The 13,693-nt window shown below is 38.4% G+C and overlaps 1 protein-coding gene across 3 annotated transcripts; it reads left to right on the forward strand.

Moving 5' to 3' along the window:
- Positions 1-8,637: 8,637 nt before the first annotated feature.
- On the forward strand, positions 8,638-13,389 carry LOC117448208 (CD209 antigen-like). Of its 3 annotated transcripts, none has more exons than XM_034085433.2 (7): positions 8,638-8,957; positions 9,252-9,388; positions 9,926-10,024; positions 10,120-10,914; positions 11,448-11,590; positions 12,010-12,119; positions 12,204-13,389. In XM_034085433.2, the coding sequence occupies exons 2-7, from the start codon at positions 9,283-9,285 to the stop codon at positions 12,340-12,342; spliced, it is 1,392 nt and encodes a 463-aa protein (XP_033941324.1). In that variant the 5' UTR covers positions 8,638-8,957; positions 9,252-9,282; the 3' UTR covers positions 12,343-13,389. The 3 variants fall into 3 exon arrangements, with proteins under 3 accessions (XP_033941324.1, XP_033941404.1, XP_033941486.1); XM_034085513.2 differs by having other exon boundaries at positions 9,275-9,388; XM_034085595.2 differs by having other exon boundaries at positions 8,639-8,957; positions 9,300-9,388.
- The last annotated feature ends 304 nt before the right edge of the window (positions 13,390-13,693 follow it).

Genomic DNA, 13,693 nt, shown 5'->3' on the forward strand with positions numbered 1-13,693 from the left:
GTTAATAGTTGAAAAAAGGGACTTTGGGTTATTGCTGCCAGATTGTATTACAGAGGGGCACTGTTGAGGGCATCTTTGTACTGCTGTTGGTGCAGTCTATTAATGTCTTTGTGGATAGTGAGACCAGTTCGTTTAGCATGTCTTTCGAGCTGGCGACCTTTCGTTCTGAGGCAACGGAGATGATCGGTGTACCAGGGGGCCGAGTGAGTGAAAGAGACATACTTGGTTTTTATTGGAGCGAGTTGGTTGAGACAGGAGGAGAGGGAGGAGGGGTGTATGGACTTGATATTCCGGAATTGTATGGTGCGCTTCTGCTTGATGAGGGGGTTTGTCGTTAGGATGTCCATGATGAGGGCCAGGTGATCGGAGATGGTAAGGTCATAGGTGGTCAGGTTGCTGATGGCGATGCCAGTGGTGCAGATCAGGTCCAGTGTGTGACCTTTTTTATGGGTGGGAAAATCAACATGTTGTGTGATATTGAAACAGTTGAGTACAGTATGTCCAGGAGTTCTGAAGCGGTATTGAGTCGTTTGAGTCAACATGAATATTGAAATCACCAAGTAATAATACAGATGGAGAGATAGAGCAAAGTTGTGTGAGGAATTCAGCAAGATCCGAGGGGAAAGCAGGGTTTGGTTTGGGGGGACGGTAAATGACTGCTGTAACCAGGGGTTTTGGACCAGACAGTTTAAATGCAAGGTGTTCAAATGAGGAGGGGCAAGGGATGTTTATTGCAATTGTTTTTATATTATTTCTTAGAATTGTGGCAATTCCATCTCCACGCCCATGGTGGTGTGGTTTTTCAATATATGTGTATCCTGTGGGTAGGCCCTCTGACTGCACTAGTGTGTTTTATTAAAGACCATTTTTATTTTATTTTACAATTATTTATTTAGAAACATATATGTCAATATTGATGTGGTTTTTTTCATCTTAAAGGTCTCCTATTATACTCTTTTCTTAGGCATATATTATAGGTCTCAGATATATAAAAAACATGTCTCCGTTTTTTGCTCAAAATACCAAACAGATCATGCATTTAAGCATGCCCCACATCCCTCTGTTTCAGTCTGTGGACTCTCCGCCTCCCCAGCATGGCCGGCCGGCCCGAGCGTCATGTGACCATGCTTACAGTATGTTACGGGTCCCCGATATGAGGACCACAGTACCAGTAATAATACCTGTATTGTGCAGGTGAAACAGAAGCAATGAGGACACATTGCATTCAGTTTCCTTCCAGATCACTTCTGCAGTTGTTTCATTACACAAAATCATGTAAACATATTAATTATCTTATGCATTTCAGTTTCCACTTACATTCCTCAATAAACCATTCACATACCTTCACTCTGTAGGTTACTCTTGTATGTGATAAACACATATTTTCGAATTTAATTTCACATTCAATAAAATCTGTTGTACCTTAAATACATTTGTATACAGTATTAAATACTACTCCTCTTTTTACTTTGACTTAAAAGTAGTATTTCATGACCCCTTTTACCTGTCATGTTGACTATTAACCTTATGTCATTAATGGCAGGTCACTAAAATGCATTACAGAAAATAAATTGAAGTGTAACAAACAAGCTTACTGTTTTACCAACAGTAACTAAGTTGTAACCCTTACAAAGTACATATTTATTACAAACTCACAATCACTATACATGTATGCAAATACTCAGTGTGCGGGAGCCTTCAGACATACTGACACATGTGTATCCTTACCAGAGATGTTCACAAGTCTTTTTTTGCAAGTCCAAGTCAAGTCTCAAGTCTTTGGTCACGAGTCCAAGTCAAGTCTCAAGTCTTTGTGGGGTGAGACTTGATCAAGTCTCTATTTTTTTAGAGACTTGAGACTTGACTTGGACTCGTGACCAAAGACTTGAGACTTGATCAAGTCTCAAGTCTCTAAAAAAATAAAAGTCTCATGTCTCTTCTGGTTGTAATAAGCCTTCTATTGTCTGCTGCTATCCAGTCTGTTAAGAATACTGCACAGCTATATCTAAGAAATTCAAAGCATTTACTGTGTTATTATCACTCCTCTATCTATTAGCATACAGTATCAGTACTGATTAGTTGTTTGTTATATGATCACTTTAAACAGGCTATTGCAATGCAATATGAGGAAAAACATCACACTTTAGCTAAATGCAAACAGCTTATAAGCAAAACACTTCAGAATCAGAAATCAGTTAACATTACATAGCTGATGCTGAGCTAAACATGTTTGCTAACCGTCCATATGCGTTAATGTGACTGACCTCTCCGGGTGACTTTTCAAGTGCCTGATGAAATTCGACGTTGTTGCGCCAGCATCCTTGATTTTGATATTGCAGACTTTGCAGTGTGCGCTCCTTTTGTTGGTGCCGCCGGCGTTTTGTTCGAAGTGTTTGTAGTTGAACCTAATTACAAGCGGTACAGCCGCAGGTGTGCCGCCGGTCGCCATTGTGTTACTACGAGGTAGTAACAGAGGCGCGCACGTCTGCGTAATGAGCCCGGCTAAAGTAACTGGATGGCCTACCTGCCTGTCAGCCTTCCATCTGGGCACAAACTTATCTCGTGCCCTCATTGGTCATGTGCACGTTCGTGTGTGTTGGAGGAGGCGGGCTCTATAAGGAAGTAGCAGCCTCTAGCAGATTATCTCCGGTTGTGTATTTTCAAATTCTAGCGATCTCGAGCCGGTTTCTCTCAAATTGACCTACCCCACCTTTAATACGCCAAACATAGAAAACACAATGATTGTTCACGAGTCCCAACACACGAGTCCAAGTCAAGTCTGAAGTCTTTTGGTCACGAGTCCAAGTCAAGTCTGAAGTCTCTGTGTGTGCGACTTAAGTGCGACTCGAGTCCGAGTTGCAGACTCGAGTCGCCATCTCTGGCCGGATGTAACAGGTACCTGTGGTAAGAGAAAGCGTTTGAGCTCCATACTGTTTCAGACAAAATCCTTAATGTCGTTTGGAACATAATATGGCGTTTAATCACGTCAGCGTTTAGCTGAGTCTCTGCCGGCAAACACTCTTCTCTTCTCAGATATCACTGCACCCCATTTCCAAAGGTGGCGTGGCCAGCAGCAGCTTGGGTTACATTTGAAGCTAGTTTAAACGTTGGGCCAACGTTTAAACGTCACACCGTTTTCACTGATTAAATTAAGGGTTTAAAAGCAGTTTCCAGACATAGTTTCTTTATCTACAGGAATTGTTAAACTGGGCAGATACAATGCAGATATAATGCCAGGTCAGCTGTGCTCCTTACTTTAGATGATTGTTGGAGCATTGCAATGAAAGGCAATGTCCAAAAGAGCAAGCATTTCTACTGTATGCTGTTCATAAATGTGAACATGCTCAAACATCCCTTAGGGTTAAGATAACCACTTTAACTAAACCACTTTAAACATATCGATGTGTTTACTTTGAATGTGACTCATGCTCACCAGGAAGCAGAAGAAGCAGCAGCGAACACAGTTTTACCTGAGGCGTGGTGGGGGAACAGGGAGAGATGGACTGGGACAGAGGCCGCTGTAGCCCAGTCAGCACAAACTGAAGAGCCAAGGCCACCCTGGGATATAACTCAGTGCATCACTCACTAACAAACATTACAAGGACACTTGTTTCCATGCACTATAAGTTAGCTGCCTTTATGGCTCTCCTCCTGTTCTGTATTTTGCTTTCCAGCCAGAGCAAATAAATCAGTATAAACTATTGAAGTCTTAAACAGCTGCAGAGGTCACTACCTCTTGGTTACTGCTTTTGTATATCATTTAGTTTCCATCAGACTGACAGTTGAGCTATGGCACATTTCTTCATTGTTTCTGTAGTGATCAACATTATGGTTGCAGCTTGAAAACAAGCTAATACCTTTTTGCTTTTCTCAGAGCCTTCTAATGTTGGGGAAATATTTTCTTAGGCCCACACCTTTGACCCAGTGTATCAGTTTGTACTGCCCTCGTTGAGCACAGACCTGCAACCTTCGGCTGGTGAGCTCTCAGTGTTTGGTCTCCCTATTCCTGCCTGTTGGCGGCAGCTGATAGAGGTGTTATAGTGCTTTGCCTGTTTTATCTTGTTATGCACAATGTTGATTATTCTCTAAGAACCAGCTAAATTCATGGGTCTGGGGTAGAGATCTTCCGAATTAATTTGGCATCCGCTGTGACACCTCGTGGCGGCAGCTCATGTCTTATCAGTTCTCCAGCCATTAACTTAAAATAAACCATCAGTGTTTGCCATCAAGCTCCAGCTCTCCCTGTGTCTCGCTGAGTTACGTCTGCATTGCTTCATACGTTTCCATCACAACTACGACAACACACACATTTTGCAATTTGGGACCATCAGTTCAAAAAACAGAAATGTATTGAAATTCAATATGAAAATGAGGATATGACAACATCTGGCAATTTTTTGAAAATGTTGGAGTTGGTGCCAGCTGCTTTACCTTTGATAGACAGAGGGCAACACTGCACGGGACATACTGCCTTTTTTTAACAGTAACTTAGATTGCCCCCACGCCCACCATTTCCACTTCTGATGATAGTGAAAGCAAAAAGCTTACATGGATACGCTTTGGGGATGGATATTAGTGGCTAACTTGGCAAATACAAAACGGCTAACCTCCTCATAACTTTCCCATATTATATATTGAATTGCAGAAATGTTCTGAAAATGTTTGAATGTTTTATTTCAAAGTCGTGGGTTGCTAAGTAAGATTTGTTTATACAAATTGATAATGTTCTCTTGAATGATTGCTTGAACTGTTGGTGTGCTTTACATTTGAGCCATCAGCTTTTAGCAATTAGATGAAATCAAGCCACTGCCACTGCAACTCTAGGATAAAAAACCCAGAACATTTTTAAATCTTAATGTGACTCGGGGATCAGCAGATATACAGTAGTATACAAAATAATACATCACAGGCTAAGGAGAAATCCAAAGTCAGTCTGGCCTTGTGTTGAATCAGAAGATGATGGAAAGCAGCAAATATTTCCCCTAGCAAGGATGAAAAGAAATGATGTACCAGTGGCGGCTGGCCAATAGTGGGCGATAAGGCGCCGCCCTCCCTAAACCACAAACAAAAACATTATTATTAATAATACTTATAATAATACTAATTAATTACATAAATTGTCAATATTTGAGTGTTAGCAAGTAAGCAACTGCTACGCAGCTGGACGACGTCCACAGGATTGCGGTGAGGAAACACAATGAGGAGGTGGATAAAAACAGGCATATTTTATCCAAAATAATGAAGTTTTGTGGGGCTTTTGAGTTGGCTTTGCGTGGGCATGACGAGACTGACTCTTCAGTCAACCCTGGCATTTTCAGGGGATTGGTGGATTTTGTTTCCTGCACACTGTGCTGGAGGAGCACCTGAAGGCCGCCACCGTTTTGAAAGGCATGTCAAAGACGTACACATTGATTTTAAGAATAAGAATAATTATTATTCGTTTATTACATCTTCAGCTTTTTGTATTACTGTTGATTATACCGTTGTTCTGTAATATATATATATATATATATATATATACATATATATATATATATACATACATAATATTATATATATATATATTTCCAGACATATATATATATATATATATGATACGGAAGGATGTGGCGCAGTGGACTAGTGCGTTAGTGTTCGGATCAGGGCAGCACAGGTTCAAACCCCACTGCAGTCAGCACGTCGTTGTGTCCCTGGGTTAGACACTTCACCCCAATGTAATGATATATAAAGAATAAAATATAAGATGCTGGAATATAATTGACTTTGTTGAGATGTATTTACTTTTGATTAAATGTTAAGTTTAATTGTAACTTGATTACATTTAAAACCATAGAGCAGAAATGAAAGTGCGGCATGTTTTTCATTGAAATGTTTATTTGCCTAAAGTGAATGAAAGTATGTTTTGTGTTAAAGGTTTTCAACCTAAAGGATGCGACAGGAAGCTGAATGAAGGCTGAATGAAGCAAAAAAGAAATCTACAATAACACAAATAAAGAGGAAGGATTCAAATTTGAGTTGTCCCGTGTGTCCTTTTGGAGTGAATTTCCATTTTCAAGTTTAGGCAGGAGTCAATCTAGCAAACCAAATCATAACTTGACAATATGGAATATATGTCCTTGCACAAATGTTATATAGCATTGTATTTCTATATTTGTGTATATGTATTACACATTCTCCCTTTGATGCAGTTGAATATGAATGAATAAAACATATTTATTTTAAAGACTTGATCTTGTGAGTCCCCTTTTTGTGTGGCCGCGTCAGCCAGGTCAAACGGAACAGTTGCTCAAGGTTTCTGTTGACATGTCTGAGAATGATCACAGGAGACATTATATAAATGTGCCCAGAGTGAAGTCCTTGTGGCGAGTTACCTTCGAATGTCTCTCAAAGAAGAGAACAATTGTGAATACATCTATAATTTGCAAGTCTTTCATAAATCCCTGCATGATTTCTATTTCAAGCCCTTACCCACACACCAAAGCATGTATATCTGGGGGACCAGCATTGTTTTCTGTATACTCATGGTTCTTCGTCTCAGACTCCTGTTCACATATCATCTGATATAAAAAACACTGCTCGTACACGATAATAGAAGGGTGTAGCTTTTGGTGTCTGCTTTGTCAGGACTCCTCACTTCCTCTTAGTTTCTCTGCAGTTGAATCACTCATCCACAAGGCCCTCAGCAGCCGAGGAAAAGGGTCACCACGGATTTCAAGTATTTCATTACGGTATCCTCCAAAAGCCCTCAGAAAAAAAAGGAAATGTACAATGTAAAAACTATGATATTAAACATTTTCTATCCTACTATCTTTTATGTAGTATCAAATAGCTTTGGGTTACTGCATATTAACCAGGATTTACCATTTAGTTCTGCTATTTTAGTTTGTGCCATGGTAGAGCTTTTGCCTGCAACTCGATGCAGAAACCATGAATATGCAGAAGAACAAGCTGTGTGACAAACTAAATGTGGATTACTAAAACATCCCCGACATAACATCGTGAATGAGATGGACTGAACAAATAGAACACACGTTCCCGCCTAAGTTCCTGACCTGCAATGCATGTCATTCTTCCAAACAATTCAAGCAAGGTTGAATTGTTGGTTGCAGGTCTCCCTTGAAAAAGAGATCGTTGATCTCAATGGGATTTTCACCTGGTTAAATAAAGGCTACAAACAAACAAGCAAACAAGCAAACAAGCAAGGGCCGATTATGAGACAACAGTCATGGGCAGCGAAGTGCCAAAGGATCCACCACCTTTTTCACTCTGGGGACAGACACACTTATCGCTGTCGTTAAGCTTCTTTCTGTTTTTATTTGTGTTTCTTATTTGTTGAGAATCTCTCTGTGATTTGGTGGCTCTTTGTTTTGGTATTTTTCTGTTAACTTATTTCCCTTTCTTTTTGTAGAGGCTTTGAGTCTCTTTCTGTAGACCATTTTAATTTTAAAAAGAGTGTTTTTGATTCTCTTAACAGCTCTTTTGCCTGTTTTTGTAATCTTTTTGTGTCTTTTGTGTTTGAGTGACTTTTAGTAGGGGAAGTTCACGAGGGGCCCTGACACACTGTAACCCTGGGATTGTGCTAGCGATAAATCCATGCGAACATACAAGAGAACACTTTCGCAATAGTCCATTCTTTGAGGATTTTGAAGATACATAAAAATAATCATAACAATTTCCAATTAAAACAAGTCCATTGTAGTCCATTTGATGAGCACATTTCATATTTTTTATAATGAATTGTATTCAATATGAGACAGAAGTTGGACAAAATGAATATAAATGGGGGTCACATACTGCCACAGAGATGCAAGGTCTTCTGCAGTGTTGAGGTCCGGACAGATGGGAGGCATCACTCAAACAGCCAATGACCTCGATGCAGCTGTTTATTTCCTGTTACTGTTTGTACGTGGTATTTTCAGGATGGTTTGGGCCATATAGAGAATGCTGATGAATGGCTGTTTCATGTTCATCCTGAGGTAACATTCACACAGAAGCCTGACATAGCAGAGTTAACATACTATGGAATCGTTGGCAAAGGTCATCAACTTGAATTGTCCAATGGTCAGAGTTTTTCTGAGTAGGGCATGGATTAAAAAAAAAAAAACTGTCATTGACTAACATTTTAACTTAACAGATTGATGTTACCCTTATCAACCCAAATCAATGTGGACTCGCAAAAACATGTAGAAACAATAATGAGATACTTATAATATGTCCTTATGGGGAAAATAAAGTTTGTTCCTATTTTAGCATGAAGTTACGGCACAACCTGCGTTGAATTAACGAAAGCCCAGTGTAATTATTTGAACTCTTATATCGGGTTTTCTACTCACTGATAATAACAGAAGGATGGATTTTCTATTCATATAAATAATTATCAAAATACTGTAAGATATTGTCCACAAAATGCATTTCCTTAATATACATGTATGCTGGAACAAAGTTGTGTAATGGATCTGACTCAGACTATTCCCCAATATGCTGAAGTAAAAACTGCACATTCTGCATCTTTGTGTTTTTGTGAAATCTTTGACATCCGTTCAATGTAACATCTGTTCACATTGTGAAATATTCCCTTGTGACCTTGGAGGAGGCAGGTGTTTATTATAACCAAAAACACCAACCAATTTCACTGAAGAGTTTAAATGTGCTTATGGTAGAGGTGTTAAGATCAGTCTTGGAATGTTACATATATCCTGAGTTTAATTTTAATCCTACCTAAACCAGATTTTTTTTGATTAACTCAACAGCAATAGGAAGGAAGTGGCTCTGGCTCCGCCCACTGAACAAACATCAATTTCTAGTCAACTGGCCACAATTGTAAAGAGAGTATGTCCGGACTGTATTGAAGCATAAGCGCAATGCTTTTGCAGGGTGAAGTTCTAGGAAGCCAGTAGGTGAGATTCTGCTATCCAAGATATCCAATACTTCATAGTGCATCTTTTCAAAAAGCACAGGTAAGGTTGACTTTGTTTATATCCTCAATTCTTGTTGTTTCAGGTGTACGTTTGGTATTATTGCCCAATAAAATACTAAACCTAGAGATTTATATTTGTATTGCAACCAGCAAGTTTTAGCACCAAGACAATGTTTGCAGATTCATAAAGTCTGGATTATCCTATTCATGTCAGGACAGGAATTTACTGACAGGGAAGGAATTAAAAAGGGGGAGATGACTTATAATGACATTGTTGGGAATACCTATTCATGATATTTTAGAGGATATTACTACTGTTTTTTGTATTTGTTAGTGAGATCCCATTTCATGAAGCAGATCCAAACATGACCGTTGAGTACAGTTCCTCTACAGTGACAAACATGGATATGGACAACAACAAAGTTGGCTATAGCCAATTCTTTGAAGATGGCAGCAAGCTTAGGCATTCAGGTAATACACTAAGAATTTCCTTCGAAATAATAAAAACATAAATGCAACCGGACAAACAAAGGTAATTCCCCTTTGGTCCACAGAGCTTTCAAAAAAAATGTTCAGCTCACTATTCAGTTCCACATCTAACTACTTACCAACTTTGTATTTTAAGAAGGTACACTTGGCACTTTGGGATAGCAGGGGGAAGTCAACTAACACTGATTAAATGTTGTCGACTTATGATGCTGATTATCTATTGGACATATGTTTTGGATTTTTTCCACGAAGAATCCTGCAGAAGCACAACTTAAATCTTGTGTTAGGTGAATTTAATTCCTCCGTTTATATAAATCAAAATAAAACTACACATACTGTAATATAGGTTACTGTCAGTATCAGCAGACTCAAGTTAAAAATGATATTGCCACCATTTTAATAAAGGTGGTACCTCATAAAAAACATTTGAGAAGCTTTGTGTTGGTATTTGTAATATTTTCGAAGGAACCTGCAGTTTCAATCATTTAAGTTTCTGCGTCTATTCTTTCTGTCCCTCAGTTTATGCTCTGAGGAACAGACCTTTCAAGCTTGCTACAGTCTGCCTCGGGCTGCTGTGCGTTCTCCTGTTGGCTGTGGTCATTGGTCAGAGTGTCCACTGTAAGTCCCTTCCTTGTCTCTTTCAAATATACTAGTTTCAAAAAGTTGGCAGATGTCATTTTCAAATAACTGTTATTTATCTCCATCTCTCACAGACAAAGAAGCAGAGCAAAACCATCAGAACAACTTAACAGCCATGAGTACCGAGAGAGAGAAGCTGCAGGAGGACTTGAAGACGATGCGAAATGGAAAAAAAACCATTGAGATAAACCGCAATGACTTACAGCAAAGAAATGATTACCTATCTAAAAGAGAAGATGAACTACAGATCAATAACAATATATTGAAAAGAGAAAGCAGCAGTCTAAAACAAAGCCAAACCGAGTTAAAGGCCAATAACGATGCTTCCATCAAAGAGGTAGAACAGCTTAAAGCCAGTAAAGCACAGCTGCAGACTACTAACAATGACTTGACTACTGCTAAAGACGTGCTACAAAAACAGCACGATTCAGTGTTCAAACGCAAAAATGAGGTACAGGCCAGTTATGAATCAGTGACCAAAGAGAGGGACAATTTACAGAACACATTCAATATTGCAACCAGATCAAGAGAGCAGCTACAGTTGAAGTTCAATGAAATGATTAATACAGTTGAGCATTTGAACGACAAGTACAACTACTCCAACAGTGAGAAAGAGAAGATAGAAAGCAGTCACCAAAATCTAACAATATCCAAAGAAGCGCTGCAGGCCACCTACGACGTGCTGGTGAAAGCCACAGATGAGTTGCGGACTAATTACAAGTCCTTGGTTCAGGAAAGGGATGAGCTTGAAAACACTTTCAAAAATGCCGCTGTGGAGAAAGACCTGTTGAAGGTGAATAATGACAACCTGACTACTGAGAGGGACGCGTTGCAGGTGGAGGTTGATAGACTAAGGGCAGGAGTTCCAGGTAAGCAGAAAGAATAAATAAGTAAAAATAACCAATTTGGCCCGAAAATGTATATATCTCGAATGAAAGGGGAACATGCAACAACATTTGTTCTGATTGGTTTGAAGTCTGTCTATCTGTACCTGTAACAGTAAAAGATACATTTCTTATATCGCACTTTTAACAATTGACAAAGTCAGGATTGGGGTTTGATGGTGTCTGGATAGTCCTTGTGTCTTGCATTTTTTTTTTATACTGCATTTATGTGTTATTACTTTTTCTGCAAATATAATGAACCCTAACCCTAAAATCAGTATTCCCACGTTCCTAAACTATACACATAGTATGATAAGAAAATAAACTAGCTTTTCAAGTTAACCACATTTTTTAAATGTCTCCAGATTTTTTTTTAAGTAAACTTCTACCAAAGTAAAATCCAAATTTCAGTTTGCGAACAAAGGGTTTTAAATGTTCCAAACTAACCACAGACACGTGCAAAAAATGCATTCTAATTTGTAAACATAATTGATTAATTCCTCTTTGGCATTTTTCAGCTAGTAACTGCCCCACTGGTTGGACGGGATTTCAGAGCAGCTGCTACTTCACCTCTGTTGAAAAGATTAGCTGGCGTCTGGCCAGGGAAAACTGTCGAAGCAAAGGCGCAGATCTGGCAATAATAAAAAGCACAGAAGAAATGGTTTGTCTGTTTCTGTTCATATTTCTGTTCCTGCACAAGTGAGTGTCAACATAGACATTGTCATTGATGGTGTTTTATTTTGTAAAGCTGCACCAAACAATATTCTCACATTAACAAGATATCAATTGAGTTTTGCTCGGTTTTGGCTGGGAATAACATAGCATTCACAAAAATTACAACGTTGATATGGCAAAAGTGTTCGGTGAATATTCACTAAATCGGAGTCGAGGGTCCCATATTTACTCTTTTTTATCTCTGTTTTTGGCCACCACCACCAACCGTGTGCATCTTTAATATGTTCAGCAATTTTTTGCTAACTTGACTTATACCATAATTTCATCTATCATTAATAAATGAAATGCATCTATGACTTTATGTTTGCAAAACCTCTGCCATTGATTTTTCTCTGTCTCATATAGACCTTTGTGAATGGCTTATATTCAACTGATAAAGAAGTCTGGATTGGTTTGACGGATGCAGGAGTCGAAGGGCAGTGGAAATGGGTTGATGACACACCGTTGACCACCACGTAAGAAGCTTAACTCATCTTTAACAACCTCTGAGAATAGACAAGTATTTATGCTAATTGTATATGTCCCTCCTTTTTCTGCAGGTTCTGGGGTAAAGACCAGCCCAACAGCTTTGACGGTCGGAACCAGGACTGTGTGGAGTTCTGGCACCGTGCAACTGGGAATGGCGACTGGAATGATGAGAACTGTAATTTGGAACAAAATTTCATCTGTGAGAAGTAGTTTGCCTGTACAGAAAGATATATATATATATATATATATATATATTTGGCAAGTACTGATAATCATAATATCATTTGTGTGTAGCATATAACAAAAATGTAAAGACTGTAAATTGGAGATCATGGTTCTACTGTATATGCATATTATGTGACCAATTTACAGAGACTGACACAAAGCAGCTAAGAGCTATAACCGGAAATGGTACATATTTTTATGATTTTTGTATTATAAAGTTACATTTAGTACCTATCGCCTATTGTGCTAGCGCAGAAAGTCATTGTATTGTGGCTTAGTCTAAGCGGGATTGATACTCTCATATACATCTGCAAAATGCTTTAAAGTGATCATATTAGTGGTTTAATTCATTTACGGAGTGTCAGCTTGCTTTAAAATGTGTCCTGAGCCACCAGGTCCTGGTCAGCCAACAGCCTAAAGAAAGACAAACATGGTGAAAGTCAAATATTTTCAGTCAATAGATGAATAGTTGTTTTTCTTATATTATATATTGTATTAACATTTGTTGTACATGTTGATTCATGTAAACACATACAATAATTGATTTCAAATGAGAGAATTCAGCTTGAGCCACCACTCTAATGAGTTAATCTTCATGCAAACAATTAACTTGATTGTGTATGACATTTAGGGACAACACAAAATATATAACTTCATTAATCTGTAGTATAGTGAATATGATCCAGGTAATGTGATATGGAAGTATTTGTCTGTATGTATGGAAGCCTATAGTGGACCTTATTAAAATGGCAATGTTATATTGTGAAAAAAAGAATGTACTATTTTCACACAGGACTACCTACTGAAATCTGAATTGAATGCCATTGTATAGCAATATCGCACTAACAAAATATGTCATGACTCTAACAAATTGCCAAAAGGTAGCCTATGGTGTCCTGAAGATGTTTGACTTCCTACTCAAAGCCTTTCTTTAAAGGACAGTGCAAAGAGCATTGTCACAAAAATTGGGGCTTTTAAAAAAATGTGAGTTAAGTAATGCTTGCACAATGTAAAATAAAGCTACATTGTTTACATTGCATTTTCATTTTCAAATGTATTTAACATTTGAACATTGTCCACTGTGAAGCAGGTAAATACTCCCAACAATTATTGTCAAATGCTGTTTTTAAATTGTTGGAATATTGCTTTTTTTATTTCCACCTAAATATTTCTTGCTTACTTGTTACTTATATTTAATTTAATTTAACATTTGAATAGTGCCCAATATGCAGCAGTATGACTGTAATAATGTCTCATACTTGAAACAGTCCCAATCAAGCAGATGGGTTTTCGAGTGTTAAACTCGCAGTAATTAAATACTCAAATGTGTTTTATT

This window comes from Pseudochaenichthys georgianus, chromosome 1 (assembly GCF_902827115.2).
Source record: "Pseudochaenichthys georgianus chromosome 1, fPseGeo1.2, whole genome shotgun sequence".
NCBI lineage: Eukaryota > Metazoa > Chordata > Actinopteri > Perciformes > Channichthyidae > Pseudochaenichthys > Pseudochaenichthys georgianus.

Bases quoted from the DNA above. Each gene is read 5' to 3' on its own strand.
- LOC117448208 (XM_034085433.2), top strand. From the start codon at position 9,283: ATGACCGTTGAGTACAGTTCCTCTACAGTGACAAACATGGATATGGAC. The intron at 9,389-9,925 runs GTAATACACTAA...TCTGTCCCTCAG, and splicing joins CAGCAAGCTTAGGCATTCAG to TTTATGCTCTGAGGAACAGA. The intron at 12,120-12,203 runs GTAAGAAGCTTA...CTTTTTCTGCAG, and splicing joins GACACACCGTTGACCACCAC to GTTCTGGGGTAAAGACCAGC.